Raw genomic sequence first — 12318 nt, forward strand, 5'->3', positions numbered from 1 at the left:
TGTTTTTCTGGCCATCCTTGGAGTCCAGGGCTTGGGTGGGATGGCACTTTGGAAGTCTTGCAGGACAGCAGGTCACAGAGCTAACAACTAGCCCCCTCCCTCATGCCTGGGCCCTGACGCCTGGGGGTCCATGTCAAGACCAGGGTGACCAGTGTGTCTTTCCTGTGTGCTCCATAGCTCAAAGCCGTGCACGAGCAGCTTGCAGCCCTCTCGCAGCCCCAGCAGAACAAACCAAAGAAAAAAGAGAAAGACAAGAAGGAGAAGAAAAAAGAAAAGCACAAAAAGAAAGAGGAAGTAGAAGAGAATAAGAAAAGCAAAGCCAAGGAACTTCCTCCCAAAAAGACCAAGAAAAACAACAGCAGCAACAGCAACACAAGGTCTGTGCCCTCAACTTGCCCCAGTGGGGACCCCACCCGCCCCAGTTGTAGGGTGGTCACCTCTGCCCTTCTCCCCAGGGAGGGAGTATGGCAAATAGTACGTCCAGATAGCAAGGACATGCTACAGCAACCTCCCCACCCCCATCCCGTTTCTGCGAAGACCAACTGGGTAGAGGCATGGAAGCCTCCCACAAGCCCCTAATGAAGGAGTGGGTGCCCGGCTTCCTGGGGGACCCATTCCTGATGGCGCCTGCATCGTCCCTTCGTAGCAAGAAGGAGCCGGCACCCATGAAAAGCAAGCCCCCTCCAGCGTATGAGTCAGAGGAGGAGGACAAGTGCAAACCTATGTCATACGAGGAGAAGCGCCAGCTCAGCCTGGACATCAACAAGCTCCCAGGAGAGAAGCTGGGCCGAGTGGTGCACATCATCCAGTCACGGGAGCCCTCGCTCAAGAACTCCAACCCCGATGAGATTGAGATTGACTTCGAGACCCTGAAGCCATCCACCCTGAGAGAACTGGAGCGCTACGTCACCTCCTGTTTGCGGAAGAAACGAAAACCTCAAGGTGCCCTTGGCCTCCCTGGGGTTGGACGGGGTTCCAGACAAGGGAGGGTGGGATGAGCTGCTTCCTCCTGCCCTTTCGACCTGGAGGTTCCCTGGACACCTCAGGTGACTCTGCCTTCCAGACTTGGCCCTTTCCTTCTGCAGGCTTTTTCTCCAGTGATAAAATCTGTCCTTGACATAGTCACCTCTGGATGGGTGTAACATCATACTCTACCCTGGGCTGTCGGTGCCTTTCTTGGCTTTTCTGGCTGGTGGCCTTGTGGGGTCCACCTGCACCTCGGTGTCCTAAGGCTTCCTCTGAGCAGCAGCTGCTTTTGTCCTCAGCTGTTGCCACTGAGTCTTCTGCCAAAAGCCACCTTCTCCCCCCATTTGGGGCCTCTGAGGGGCGAGACTGGGAGGAGAGGTCTTAGTGTGGCGTGGCTCTCTCTGAGTCTCCCAGGCAGTCCTTTCATGCTACAAGCAACTTGTTTTGACTCAGCTTTTGTTTTAAGACCAGTAGGACTTAAGATCCACATCAGGGTGTTGCACACAGCCTTCATCCCAGCCCAGACTGACTCCAGGGGTCCTTGGGCCCCTTCCCAGGGCTCTTTCCTTGTCTTAATTTGTCTCTGGCTGTCATGTCCTCTTGGGTCCTCTTCACCCGCTACCAGAAGAGTCTCTGAGGGAACCCTAGCCTGAGAGTCTTCGTCTTAGGAAATTTCCTCCTGCCTGTCTCTTAATCCTGCTGAACTCTGCAGAGGGGATTCTGAGAGATTGGGGTAGGGGGGACTTGAAATTCCAACATAACACAAGTTTTTTGGCTAGTGAGCAGTAGGCTAGCATCTCACCACTGGGAAACATGGGGCCCATCAGGGATCTGGGACAATCGTAGCTGGCCCTTAGGGGCAGCCCTCTGGCTCATGGGGCGCAGACTCCCCCGGCCCTTCCTCCAGGCAGTAGAGTGTGCCTGGGCTAAGAGTAGCCCTGGGCTCGGGCCCCACCTGACTCAGGCCATATTGCTTTATTGCAGCTGAGAAAGTGGATGTGATTGCTGGCTCCTCGAAGATGAAGGGCTTCTCATCCTCAGAGTCAGAGAGCACCAGTGAGTCCAGCTCCTCTGACAGCGAAGACTCCGAAACAGGTTAGGGTCCTAACTCAATGTCTTATCTCACTCTCGCCTTTGGTCAGCACCACTCCGTCCTGTGTCTTGGCTACCAGAGGCCAGATGTGGTGGTCATCAGAACTGCCTGGCCACCCTGTTAATCCTCCAAGTGGGGCAGTGGGAAGCCCAGCACCTAGTTCTCTCCCCCCATCACCCTTTGTGGCCTGGGCTGAGAGGACAAGTGGCTGAGGGTGCTGACACTACAGGGCCCAATGGGGAGCGGGAGGTGGGGTGTTGGGGCCCAGGTGGTGGCATCAGTCTTAGCGTAACTGCCCATTCCCTCAGTCTTCCCTGCATCATAGTTGCATGCGGTGCGACCGTCCCAGGTGACGTGCTTCAGCAGGTGTGGAGCAGCCTGCTGTCACCCCTGCAGTCACTGGGCTCAGGGGACCACCATCCTCCTCAGTGTGCTGACTCAGTGTGCTGGCTGCTCCTAACTGCACACATTTGGACACGTGTGTCCTGCACCTCTAACAACCCTCCTTATGCTCCGTGGGCCTGAAAGTGTGCTCCACCTGAGCAACAGCTTCGGCATGGGAGTCGGGGCAGGTGGAGATGCTGAGAGCTGTACAGTGGTGGGGAGACTGGGCTTTCCTGATGATCCTCGGGGGAACAAAGCCTGGCATGTTTTTTTCGTGGACCTGTCCCATCTCTGGTATTTTATTCTAACTGGGAATAAAAGATAAGCTTCACTTAATCAGTTCATGTAAATAATGTGACCTGATGATGGTATCAATGGAGGTTTGAGGATCACTTACAGCAGTTGGGAAGAGCAATGCTGCTCCGAGGCGTGCGCACACAGGGCCTCGTGTGGTCTCAGTCTGGAGAAGCAGGGGCCTCTGGGTCTCATCACTGTCACTTCCCTTTTACAGTTAGGGCAGCAGGCTTCCCAAGTGAGTGGGGGGGCTGAGGGCTTCTCCAGGATTCCAAATTCTGGATTACCTCATTTTCCATGGGCCCAAATAGATGAAATTCATTAGGGCATGTTTTGTATTATTGACCTCCTACTGTATGCGGCCCACTTCTGTTGCCATCCTTTACCCTTTTTCTATCACCACCACCCCCCATTGCTTTTTTATCCATCAACCAGCAGGGGGTGCTGCACCCCATGCCCCGCCAGGCCACTGCCTTTAGCTAGGTGAATGGCCCTATTCTTGGGCTGAATTAGCATTCCTGGTAGCCACTAACTTCTCACTTTGGGTGCCAGCCATATCTTCAATTTGCCTTCTCTCGGGGATCCTAGCAGGCTGCTCCTTCTAGGGGTTTCGCAGTCTTTCTCCTAAGGACCCAAGCAGTCAAAAGAAAACTCTTAAGGGCTGAAACTGGCAGGGGACCTGGTCGTTAAAAACAGTGCAGCTTGGCTGAGGAGGATCTGCTTTGGCTGATGTGGCACCTTAGGGGGCTGTGACTATGGCCTTTGTCCCTGGCCCCCAAGCTCCTCTTCAGGGTGCCTTTGCTTTCAGCAGGAACGCTCCTGCACCCTCCTGCTGCCGCCTCTGTGGGGCGGCCGTGACGGCATTTTCATCAGCTTTCTGCTGCTGCCAAGATGTTTTCTTTATTTTTTTTCACATTTTTCCCCCTTTTAAAGAAAGTGGAAAGATTGTGCAACAAGTAATCTGAGAGTCCTGGGAACAGCTGTCTTGGCGGGAAGGAGGGCGAGATTTACAATCTCAGAGCTGCAGGCACCGGGGCTCTGGCAATCCAGCCACCTCCAGCTTGTCTCTCTTCCCAGGCACCCTCCCCACCTTGGGCTTTGTGCGGGTCCCTTTTGTCTTTGTGGAGTTTGTACTGGGGAGCTCTTTCGTGAGCCAGCTGGGGCTTCTGCTCAATGGAAGGACCTGCTCTATGGGTTTGTACCCTCTAGCTGAGACGCTCCAGGTCCTGGGGTGGGAGCCTGTGCCCCTGAACCACTGAATGCAACCATCGCCACCCCACCCCACACAGGAAACTACACTCACTTCCCAGACAGCTCCTCCAGCAGCTGCTCGTGCTGGGTCCATGGAGTCCAGCAGCCCTGATTTCTGCAACCAGTTACAGGCAGTTCTGCTGGGGCGGGGGGCGGGGGACATTGGATGTATTTTCCTTGGTCTTTGGGGGTTTAAATTGTTTTGCCCTCCTTGTTCTTGTGTTTCCATTTGGATTGGAGCCGAAATTCCTGAAAGGACCTATTTTTGTCATTGTGTTAAGTCAGGGTCAGTTCTGCTGACACAGCCCTGAGACATGAGTCACCGAAAGAAACCAGAGGCACTAAATTGGGGATTGGGGGGCGTGTTATGTGGACCCCTCCTCTGACTGCTATTCAGACATGGATGCCAAGGACAGCTCAGGGCATGGGGCTGGTCCTGGGGGCCATGCTGCAATTCAGGGAGGCGGTGTGCTCCCAGAATTGGGTGGAGGGGAGCAGGGGCACTGCTTCTCCAGCATGGTCCCAGACCACCACATGCTGCTCCCACTGTCCAGCAGCATTCAGCACTATTGGCCAGTCCTACCACGTTCTATGAACCCAACTTTATTTGGGTTGTGGCCTTTTATTGAGGTTCAGTTGATGAAATCTGGATCTGCTCAAGGGTTCAGTATTGGAAGGGGGGGGTGAGTACAAGTGCCACCTTCCCACCACCCTAAGGCATTTGTAGATCTCAGCTGGGTAGGCTGGAGGTGGGTGCCCTGGTTCCTCCCTTGCCACTGCTGTCCCAGGTGGGCTGTGGGCAGAGGTATGGCCTCTGTCACCAGTGCGGGAATCACGTCATCCTTGCTCATGGGGCCAGTGATGTCCAAGGACTCTTATTTCAGCTTCCCCCATCACATTGCTGATGTCTGGTTCCTTCTGGGTGGGGGTGGACACACAGTTGGTGTCCCTCTCAGGAGCAGCTGCTGCCCCCAGCTACCTGGGCTGGGGTTCAGGGAGGTGTGGGGAAGTTCTCTTGGACTTGGTCTGGTCTTCTAGTTGCGGCAGGAGCACACTCCAGCTATTTTATTTAGTCTCGTTTCCTTTTCCCAGGATTGGAGCATGTGGGTGTTTTTTTAATAGCTCCAGGGGAAAAAGGAATGCTTGATGTTTTGGAAAGATTTGAGCTGGAAAGTGCAGATAGAGGCCATGGGACATTTCTTCCCAGGCAACCAGCCTCAGCTTCCGACCCTCGGGGTCTCTGAGATCTGAGAGACTCGGTCCCAGTCCGTTCTTGGGGCCTGCTGCTGCCAACTCCAAGGGTGTGCTCCAGCTTGCTCTCAGGGAAGGGGAGAGGCTCCTGGTGGGGGGTAGGCAGAGACCTGGAGGGGACAGCACTGTAGCCGGTATGCCCATACTGCCAGGTGACCCCTCACACACCCACACCCGCAGAGGTCGCAGCTGGTGGGATTCTGGGGCTCCCCGGGCGGGGCCAGACTTGTGGAATGTGCCCTGAGTGAGAGGCCAGCTGGTGGGCGGGTTTTTCCCATGCACACACTAGGGGACCATGGGAGTACAGTGTTGGTGCATCAGTGACTCCAGCAGAGGCATCTGCTCTGCTGTGTGGGTGGGAATGACCTCACGCCTATCTCAGGTCAAGGGGAGCCAAATTGGATGCCTCAGAAAAAGGAAGGATGACTTTCCTCCTTGTCCTGTTTTTTATTTTTTTGCCCTCCTTAACAGTGTAACTGGTTGCTCTGTAATTTTTTTCTTGGGGTTTATAGGAATGCAGAGATGAGGTGTTAGCTGGAGGTCCTACGTGCGAGAGCCCCAGTCTTGGAGGCTTTTCTTCCCCCACCCAAGCCCTGAGGGAGGGCCGCATCAGCTCCCTGAGATGGACAAGGTGTTGCAAAGCAGACCCAGGGGGATAAGCTCAGAGTCTGTGGGGCCTCATAGCGTGGCACATCAGTCTGGTCTGCAGGATGACAGCAAGTAGGACAAGGCAGGGGCCTCACATTCAGACTGGCAAAGAAGATGTCGGGGTGCATAGGGGACCCGTTATTGGAAGTAGGTCTGTCTAGAAGCATAAACAGGCTCAGGGTGGTATTGTAGACATTCGTGGCCCTTCTAAGGGGGGAAGGTGGGTCTGTCCCCACCTGAGGCTGGCCAGGCTGGGGCAGGGTTCCTAGGCTCCGGCGCCGTTCTCTGGTGCCCTGTTAGTGAGCAGGGCACAGGAGGCTGGCTCGGTCTGCGGTTCTTCTGTTCTTGTGACTTAAACGGTACATTCCACACCATTTCTCTCACACTGGTTTCTCTCTCCCTCTATGTAGGTCCTGCCTAATCATTGGACACGGACTCTTAATAAAACGGTCTTCAGTTCCAGATTCCTTCCCAGCAAGCTCTAGCTTAAGTCCATTTTCTTCCGTGAAAGGGACAGGACTCCATCAAGTTATGGAATTCTCAGAGCCCTGGGCCTGTCCCCAGGGTGCATTAGTCATGTCCATCAGAGCAGCACACGCCTAGTCCCGCCTCCGGGAAGGCTTGCCTGCCTGGCTGGTCGCCCGGGCCTCCTGTGTACAGACTGCCTGGCTGTCCTGCCCAGCCTCCCTGGTCGTCTGGGCTCCTCCGGGTGGGTGGCATCTCCCAGAGGGTGATGACAATCCCTCAGCACACGCATATGTGTGGTGCTGCTCCGTGTGCAAGGCCCCATCACAAGTATATTTTCTCTCTCTTCATCCCTCCGTCTTTTTCTGGGACTCTGGACCTAAACCGCTTCTGTCCTGGACCTGGCAGTGATGTTAGCCCAGGGGAGATCTCCTTCAGCCTAAGGAAGAAAACTCTAACATCTAGAGCTTTCCCAAGTGAGGAGTGGGGGCTGTCCCTCAGCATGCCTTCTCTCTGGTGGCCCATGAGGCTTCATCAGCCAGAGGCTGTCACCAGCCATAGCTGACTCACAGCTCCTTGGAGTCCTTGGATTTTTGTTGTTCCCATTGTTGCCTGTTGGGCGTTTTCCCAACTTGTTTGGCCTCTTCTAAAGCCGCATAGAGAAAGGACCTCCTTGGCTGCCTTCCGTCCCTCCCAGGTGATTAGAAGCAGGCTGCAATGGGCAGGAGCTGCTGGGCAGGCCTCTGGTGAGGGCATTCGGGAAGGAGCGGCCATGTCGCCAGCTCACCTGGCCCCTGGAGCCCATCATCCCTTCTCCCCAATGGGGTTGGGGTCTGGCCTAGTGGGCGAGAAAGGGCTCAAAAAACCCAGAGCACTGAGTTGGTCAGTGGTGAGGGTGTCAGAGCCTTCGGGGCCGGCTCCCTGCACATCTTTGAGGGATGTGGACACCAGAGCACCCTCCTAGTCTTTAGTCCCCTGGATCAATGGCAGCCGTTGGGGGTGGGGCAGACCAGGGTAGCCACATCATCCAAGTCCTCTGAGAGACACTGAATAGGCTTTTTTGCTCTAAAAATAAATATCGGCCCTTTTTTGGTCATGAATCCAGCATCTCAGCAGAAACTGCCTGATGTGAAGTCCCCTAAGGAGCATTTTTAAGTGTAGTTTGTGTGTACTTCAAGGCCTGGCTGCATTTTGGAGTCAGCCTCCTGGAACTGCAAGCAGGCCTGAGGAGGTGCAGTTCACTGTCAGCAGGCCCAAGCACCTGTAACTGCCCCAGACTGGCTTTGGCCTTGGGCTCTAGCTCCAGCCTCGCCAAAACCTCTAGGTCCCTGCAGCGATGCTTAGAGTCCCAGACTGCTCCCTGATCCTCTGACCAGTCAGCTTCCAGTCAAGTTCTATTTGCCAAACAGACTATTTTGAGCTGCCCTTTGGCCTGTTCCTGATGTGTTGCCAGTGCAGCTCGGCCTGGCTGAGGCCAGGGGGCTTCATGCCTGGAGATTCCCACAGGACAGTTGGGAAGCCGCTGGCATTGTCTTTCTGGGAAGATTCTGCTGTTTTGGAACAAATGGCAGCATGGATTCCCACAGTATCTGCCTGTGTGCCGCCTGCACCTCTTCCCACACAGTTGCACATAGGCTATAGCCACAGGCCAGCTCTCCTGCGGGGTCCTTGCACTCTTGCTATCCAGGGACCCCGTCCTTCGTGCCCATGGGGCTTCCATCTGGCAGAGAACTTGATCTTTAGACTCAAGCTGTCACCTGTGCCCCAGAAACATCAGAGAGCAGTGCCCACTCACTTTTTATTAAAGCCCCCACTGTGCGGGCATTGGGAGGTGTCAGCCAGGCCTCAACACCAGTGGCCTTCGGGGCCCGAGGAATTGCTGTCGGGTGGGAAGCCCAGGTGTCCGCTGGTGCCAAGGCTCCCGAGTTAGTTCAGTTGAGGGGCTCTGCGCCTCTGCCCTGCCCTTACCCTCCACCCTGTCTCCTTCCTTTGAGTTGGGAGGGTGGGGGGAGGAATCAGTGTTTTAATCAGATTTTACAAAAACGTTTTAATTCTTTGTACAATTACCATCCTATGTAAAGATGACATTTGTGTTGAGTTCAAGATTTTCATGGAATAAAGATCACACAGTACTTGAGGCCATCTTCATGTAACCCTTTCTAGAGAGTTTTGTGTGGGGGTGTCTTGGGGCTGGTTATGTCGTGAAGCCGTGTACTTCCTGTCTTGTCTTCCCACCAGTCACTCCGACACAAGGCTCGGGCCACGTGAGCCAGACGCGATGTCCCAAATAGGCTCCAGCCCCTTTAGTCCTGTGGTGCTGGGAGTGTGCTGTGCGCCTCCCAGCCTCTCTCCTATTCTAGGCCTGCCCTGCCCGGCATTGCCTCGGAGCCCTGGGGTACTCCCAGTGACCTTTCCAAGGCAGCCAAGATTTGTTGCCTGGAACCCTCAGGGCCTCAGTGCACTTTTTCCTCATGAGTTCTCGTATGGGCCTCTCTGCTCAGGGCCTACAGGGAAATTGTGAAGGCTCAGAGCCACCGTCCCTCTTATATGGTGGGGAAAACAGTATTTCCCCAGGGCCACAAAATGACAGGCTGCCCTGACCCTGCCCATCCCTCTCTCTCCCATGACGTGTCTTCTGGTCAGAATTTACCCATTGACCCCCTTCTTTCCCCAGCTCCCCCTACAGGGCCCTCCAAAAGCATGCCCAGCATATGAGCCACTGCCCCCAGCCTCCTTCCAGCTACAGTTTATGTTAATGGAATTGGTTCTGGAACAGGAGCCCATTCATGAAGAACACCCTGGCCTCTTCCACGTCCTTGACTCAGTGGCCTCTCAGCGCTGAGCTTTCCCCCAGCACATGCAGGGTCCCTTTGATCCTGGGCCTACAGCCTCTCTAGTCCAGTGCTTTCCCCTGACCCCCACCCTGCAGCTGCCAGACATCCTGTGTCCCTGATCCTGCAAACCCCTAAACTTTCCCCTTTTGTATATCTTATCCACAAGAGTGTCCCTCTCCCCAGGTTTCTTAGTGTGACCCAGAATCCTGAGCCCTGTATCCTGGAATCTGTAGTGTTCCTGTTTGGGGCTGTGCCTGTGGCTCTCATGTCCCAGGTGTCCCCAGTTGCTGCCATTTGTATGAGAACATGTGTCTAGCTACTGAGGTCTGTGTCGCTGTCTTGTCTTTTCCATGGAGTGGTGCGCTCTCGCAGGGCACAAGGTCCTTTCTCATCCCTTTTGGTGGCACTTGGCACCCTGAGGCCATGTGCCTCACAGCTTAGCATGGCCCTTCGTGAAGCAGCTACAAGCAGAGGTAGCCCTGCTTTGGGCAAAGCCTGTCTTCTGACCCCAGCAGCAAGAGCCAGCACCCTGGCAAGGAGCTCAGGGGATGCCTGGCAAGGTGACAGGAGTCCAAAAGGCACCATGGGTCCCACCTCCCACCTGGTGGTTGGCAACTGCATCATTTCCTAGCCCATAAGTGCCAGCCGGGCTTCTCTCCCTGTGGGTTTGCACACCGGTGGGGTTTGGCAAGGGGCATCCCATCTGGCAAGTTCCTTAGCATAACCTTCTACTGGAGTGGGACATGCTGGGGCGTGTGGGCTCTTGCAGACTCCTCGCAGACATGTCCACACAGCGGTGGCAACAAGCTGTGGGCCTCTGAGGAACCAGGGCATATACTGCCTTTTTCCTGAAGCACATCCACTGTGTCCCAACATGGATCTTCTCTGAGACCAGTCTCCCAAGAGGAAGGGGAATATGGCCATGGCACTGAGCACCTCCCCTGTCTGTTCCTGGTGGTTCCGGGGAGGCTGGCGGACCAGCCTGCCTGTGTTCCCTCCCTCCCCTGAAGTGCTCACACTGTGGCCTTCCCACATGTCAGTACTCTCCTCACCTGTCCCCATGGCTCTGTAGCCAGGGCTTGGCCCACATGGGCACCACACTGTCTGTCTCACCCCAATTTGCATATCTGCTATCCCTAGGGTGATGGGAAGGAGTGCACCTCAGTTGGAGGCCACTGGCTGCTTCACAGCAGTGTGATCTGGGGCAAGTTCCTTAACTTCCCTGAGCCTCACTTTGCTCATCTGTCAAATGGATGTGATCATTTTGAACACCATGGTGGTTCCACGACAAAGGTTGGGGCGCACACTTTTGGGTCACCGTAGTGGCCTCTGACCAGCAAGTAAGGGGGAGACGTTGGGCAAGAAGGTTTCCACAGCTCAGTCCCCAAGGCCCGGGGTGTCATCCTTTGATGGAGCTAGGGGTCAGGAGCTGGGCAGGGAGGCTTTTCAAGCATGGTCCCTGTTAAGTAAAGCGGCAAGCATATGGGTATGTGACCCCACATTGTCTCTCCCTTCCCCGTGACCGACTCCCTTCCCAGACAGAATCCAGCCACCCTTCTCATTGTCACCAGCCCTTCTGAACTCACCCTGTTTTCTCCTGGCTGTACGTCCAAGGATACTCTGTCTTCCCCAGGCCTCACTACCTTCTCTTTTCCTCTGCAGAGATGGCTCCGAAGTCAAAAAAGAAGGGGCACCCTGGGAGGGAGCAGAAAAAGGTATGTGGTCTCGGGAGTGGTGGCCACCTCCCTTTGTGGTCCCTGGGCGGACCCTGGGGCTGGCTCAGGGGGTTCTGCCTGCCTGATGTGAGCCCGTGTGTCTATTTGTCTGTCTGCAGCACCATCATCACCACCATCAGCAGCTGCAGCAGGCCCCAGGCCCTGGGCCCCAGCAGCCCCCACCACCTCCCCAGCAGCCTCCACCACCCCCACCTCCCCAGCAGCAGCCGCCGCCCCCACCACCCCCACCTTCCATGCCGCAGCAGGCTGCTCCTGCAATGAAGTCGTCGCCCCCACCCTTCATCGCTGCCCAGGTCCCTGTCCTGGAGCCCCAGCTCCCAGGCAGCGTCTTTGACCCCATTGGCCACTTCACCCAACCCATCCTGCACCTGCCGCAGCCCGAGCTGCCCCCTCACCTGCCCCAGCCGCCCGAGCACAGCACTCCACCTCATCTCAACCAGCACTCGGTGGTCTCTCCTCCAGGTGAGCTGTGGCTATGGCCACCTGGGTGCGGGGAGGCCCCTTCCCATCCCGGTCTCACCACTGCAACTGGACACTTGGAGCAAACTTTGGAACCCATCTTAGCATCAGTTGTCACTGAGGGGATGCCAGCAACTTCCCAGGGCCATTGTGGAAATGAAGACACCCCAGAATAGGCTTTGCTTAGAATTTTGCTTTGGTACTGATTTGATTCTGCTGGGCCAGTCATTGTGAGATGAAAAATGATGTGACCCCTCGGCAGTTTCCATTCAGGGCTGGGGGGACACGCAGTCATCCCAGACAGGGAGGTCTGATGGGTGGGGGTGGGCGGTGAGAGTGAAGATGGGAGCAGTGCGAGGGAGGGATGGAGGGAAAGAGCTGGAGGGTTCGGCGCAGGGCAGGATGACGGGTAAGGGCCTGATCCTGTAGACCTCCCTGGGACCTGTCCTTATTCTGGAGTTAGTGGGAAGCTAAGGAGGGTGAGGAGAGGGTGCTGGTTGGAGGGAGATGGGTAGGAGGTCAGCATGAAGTAGAAGGGCTAGACTTGGGGCCTCGGAAGCCTCACTGCTGCACTGTTGTGTCCTTCCAGCTTTGCACAACGCTCTGCCCCAGCAGCCATCGCGGCCGAGCAACCGAGCTGCTGCCCTGCCCCCCAAGCCTGCCCGACCCCCGGCAGTGTCACCCGCCCTGGCCCAGCCCCCCCTGCTCCCACAGCCCCCCATGGCCCAGCCACCCCAAGTGCTGCTGCAGGAGGACGAAGAACCACCCGCCCCGCCCCTCACCTCCATGCAGATGCAGCTCTACCTGCAACAGCTGCAGAAGGTGCAGCCCCCCACACCTCTACTTCCTTCCGTGAAGGTGCAGTCCCAGCCTCCTCCCCCCCTGCCACCTCCACCCCACCCCTCCGTGCAGCAGCAGCTACAGCAGCCTCCGCCAC

At 56.1% G+C, this 12318-nt stretch overlaps 1 protein-coding gene across 1 annotated transcript in view; it reads left to right on the forward strand.

Moving 5' to 3' along the window:
- BRD4 (bromodomain containing 4) overlaps nucleotides 1–12318 on the forward strand; it is an 82149-nt gene that overhangs the window by 62691 nt on the left and 7140 nt on the right. Inside the window, exons 9-14 of the mRNA XM_019631737.1 lie at nucleotides 178–377; nucleotides 647–942; nucleotides 1951–2061; nucleotides 10849–10901; nucleotides 11021–11384; nucleotides 11971–12312. Of these exons, the coding sequence (XP_019487282.1) occupies nucleotides 178–377; nucleotides 647–942; nucleotides 1951–2061; nucleotides 10849–10901; nucleotides 11021–11384; nucleotides 11971–12312 (1366 nt within the window). The remainder of the gene's footprint in view (nucleotides 1–177; nucleotides 378–646; nucleotides 943–1950; nucleotides 2062–10848; nucleotides 10902–11020; nucleotides 11385–11970; nucleotides 12313–12318) is intronic.

The sequence above is a fragment of the Hipposideros armiger genome, unplaced genomic scaffold (genome assembly GCF_001890085.2).
Source record: "Hipposideros armiger isolate ML-2016 unplaced genomic scaffold, ASM189008v1 scaffold_1045, whole genome shotgun sequence".
NCBI classification, from domain to species: Eukaryota; Metazoa; Chordata; class Mammalia; order Chiroptera; family Hipposideridae; genus Hipposideros; species Hipposideros armiger.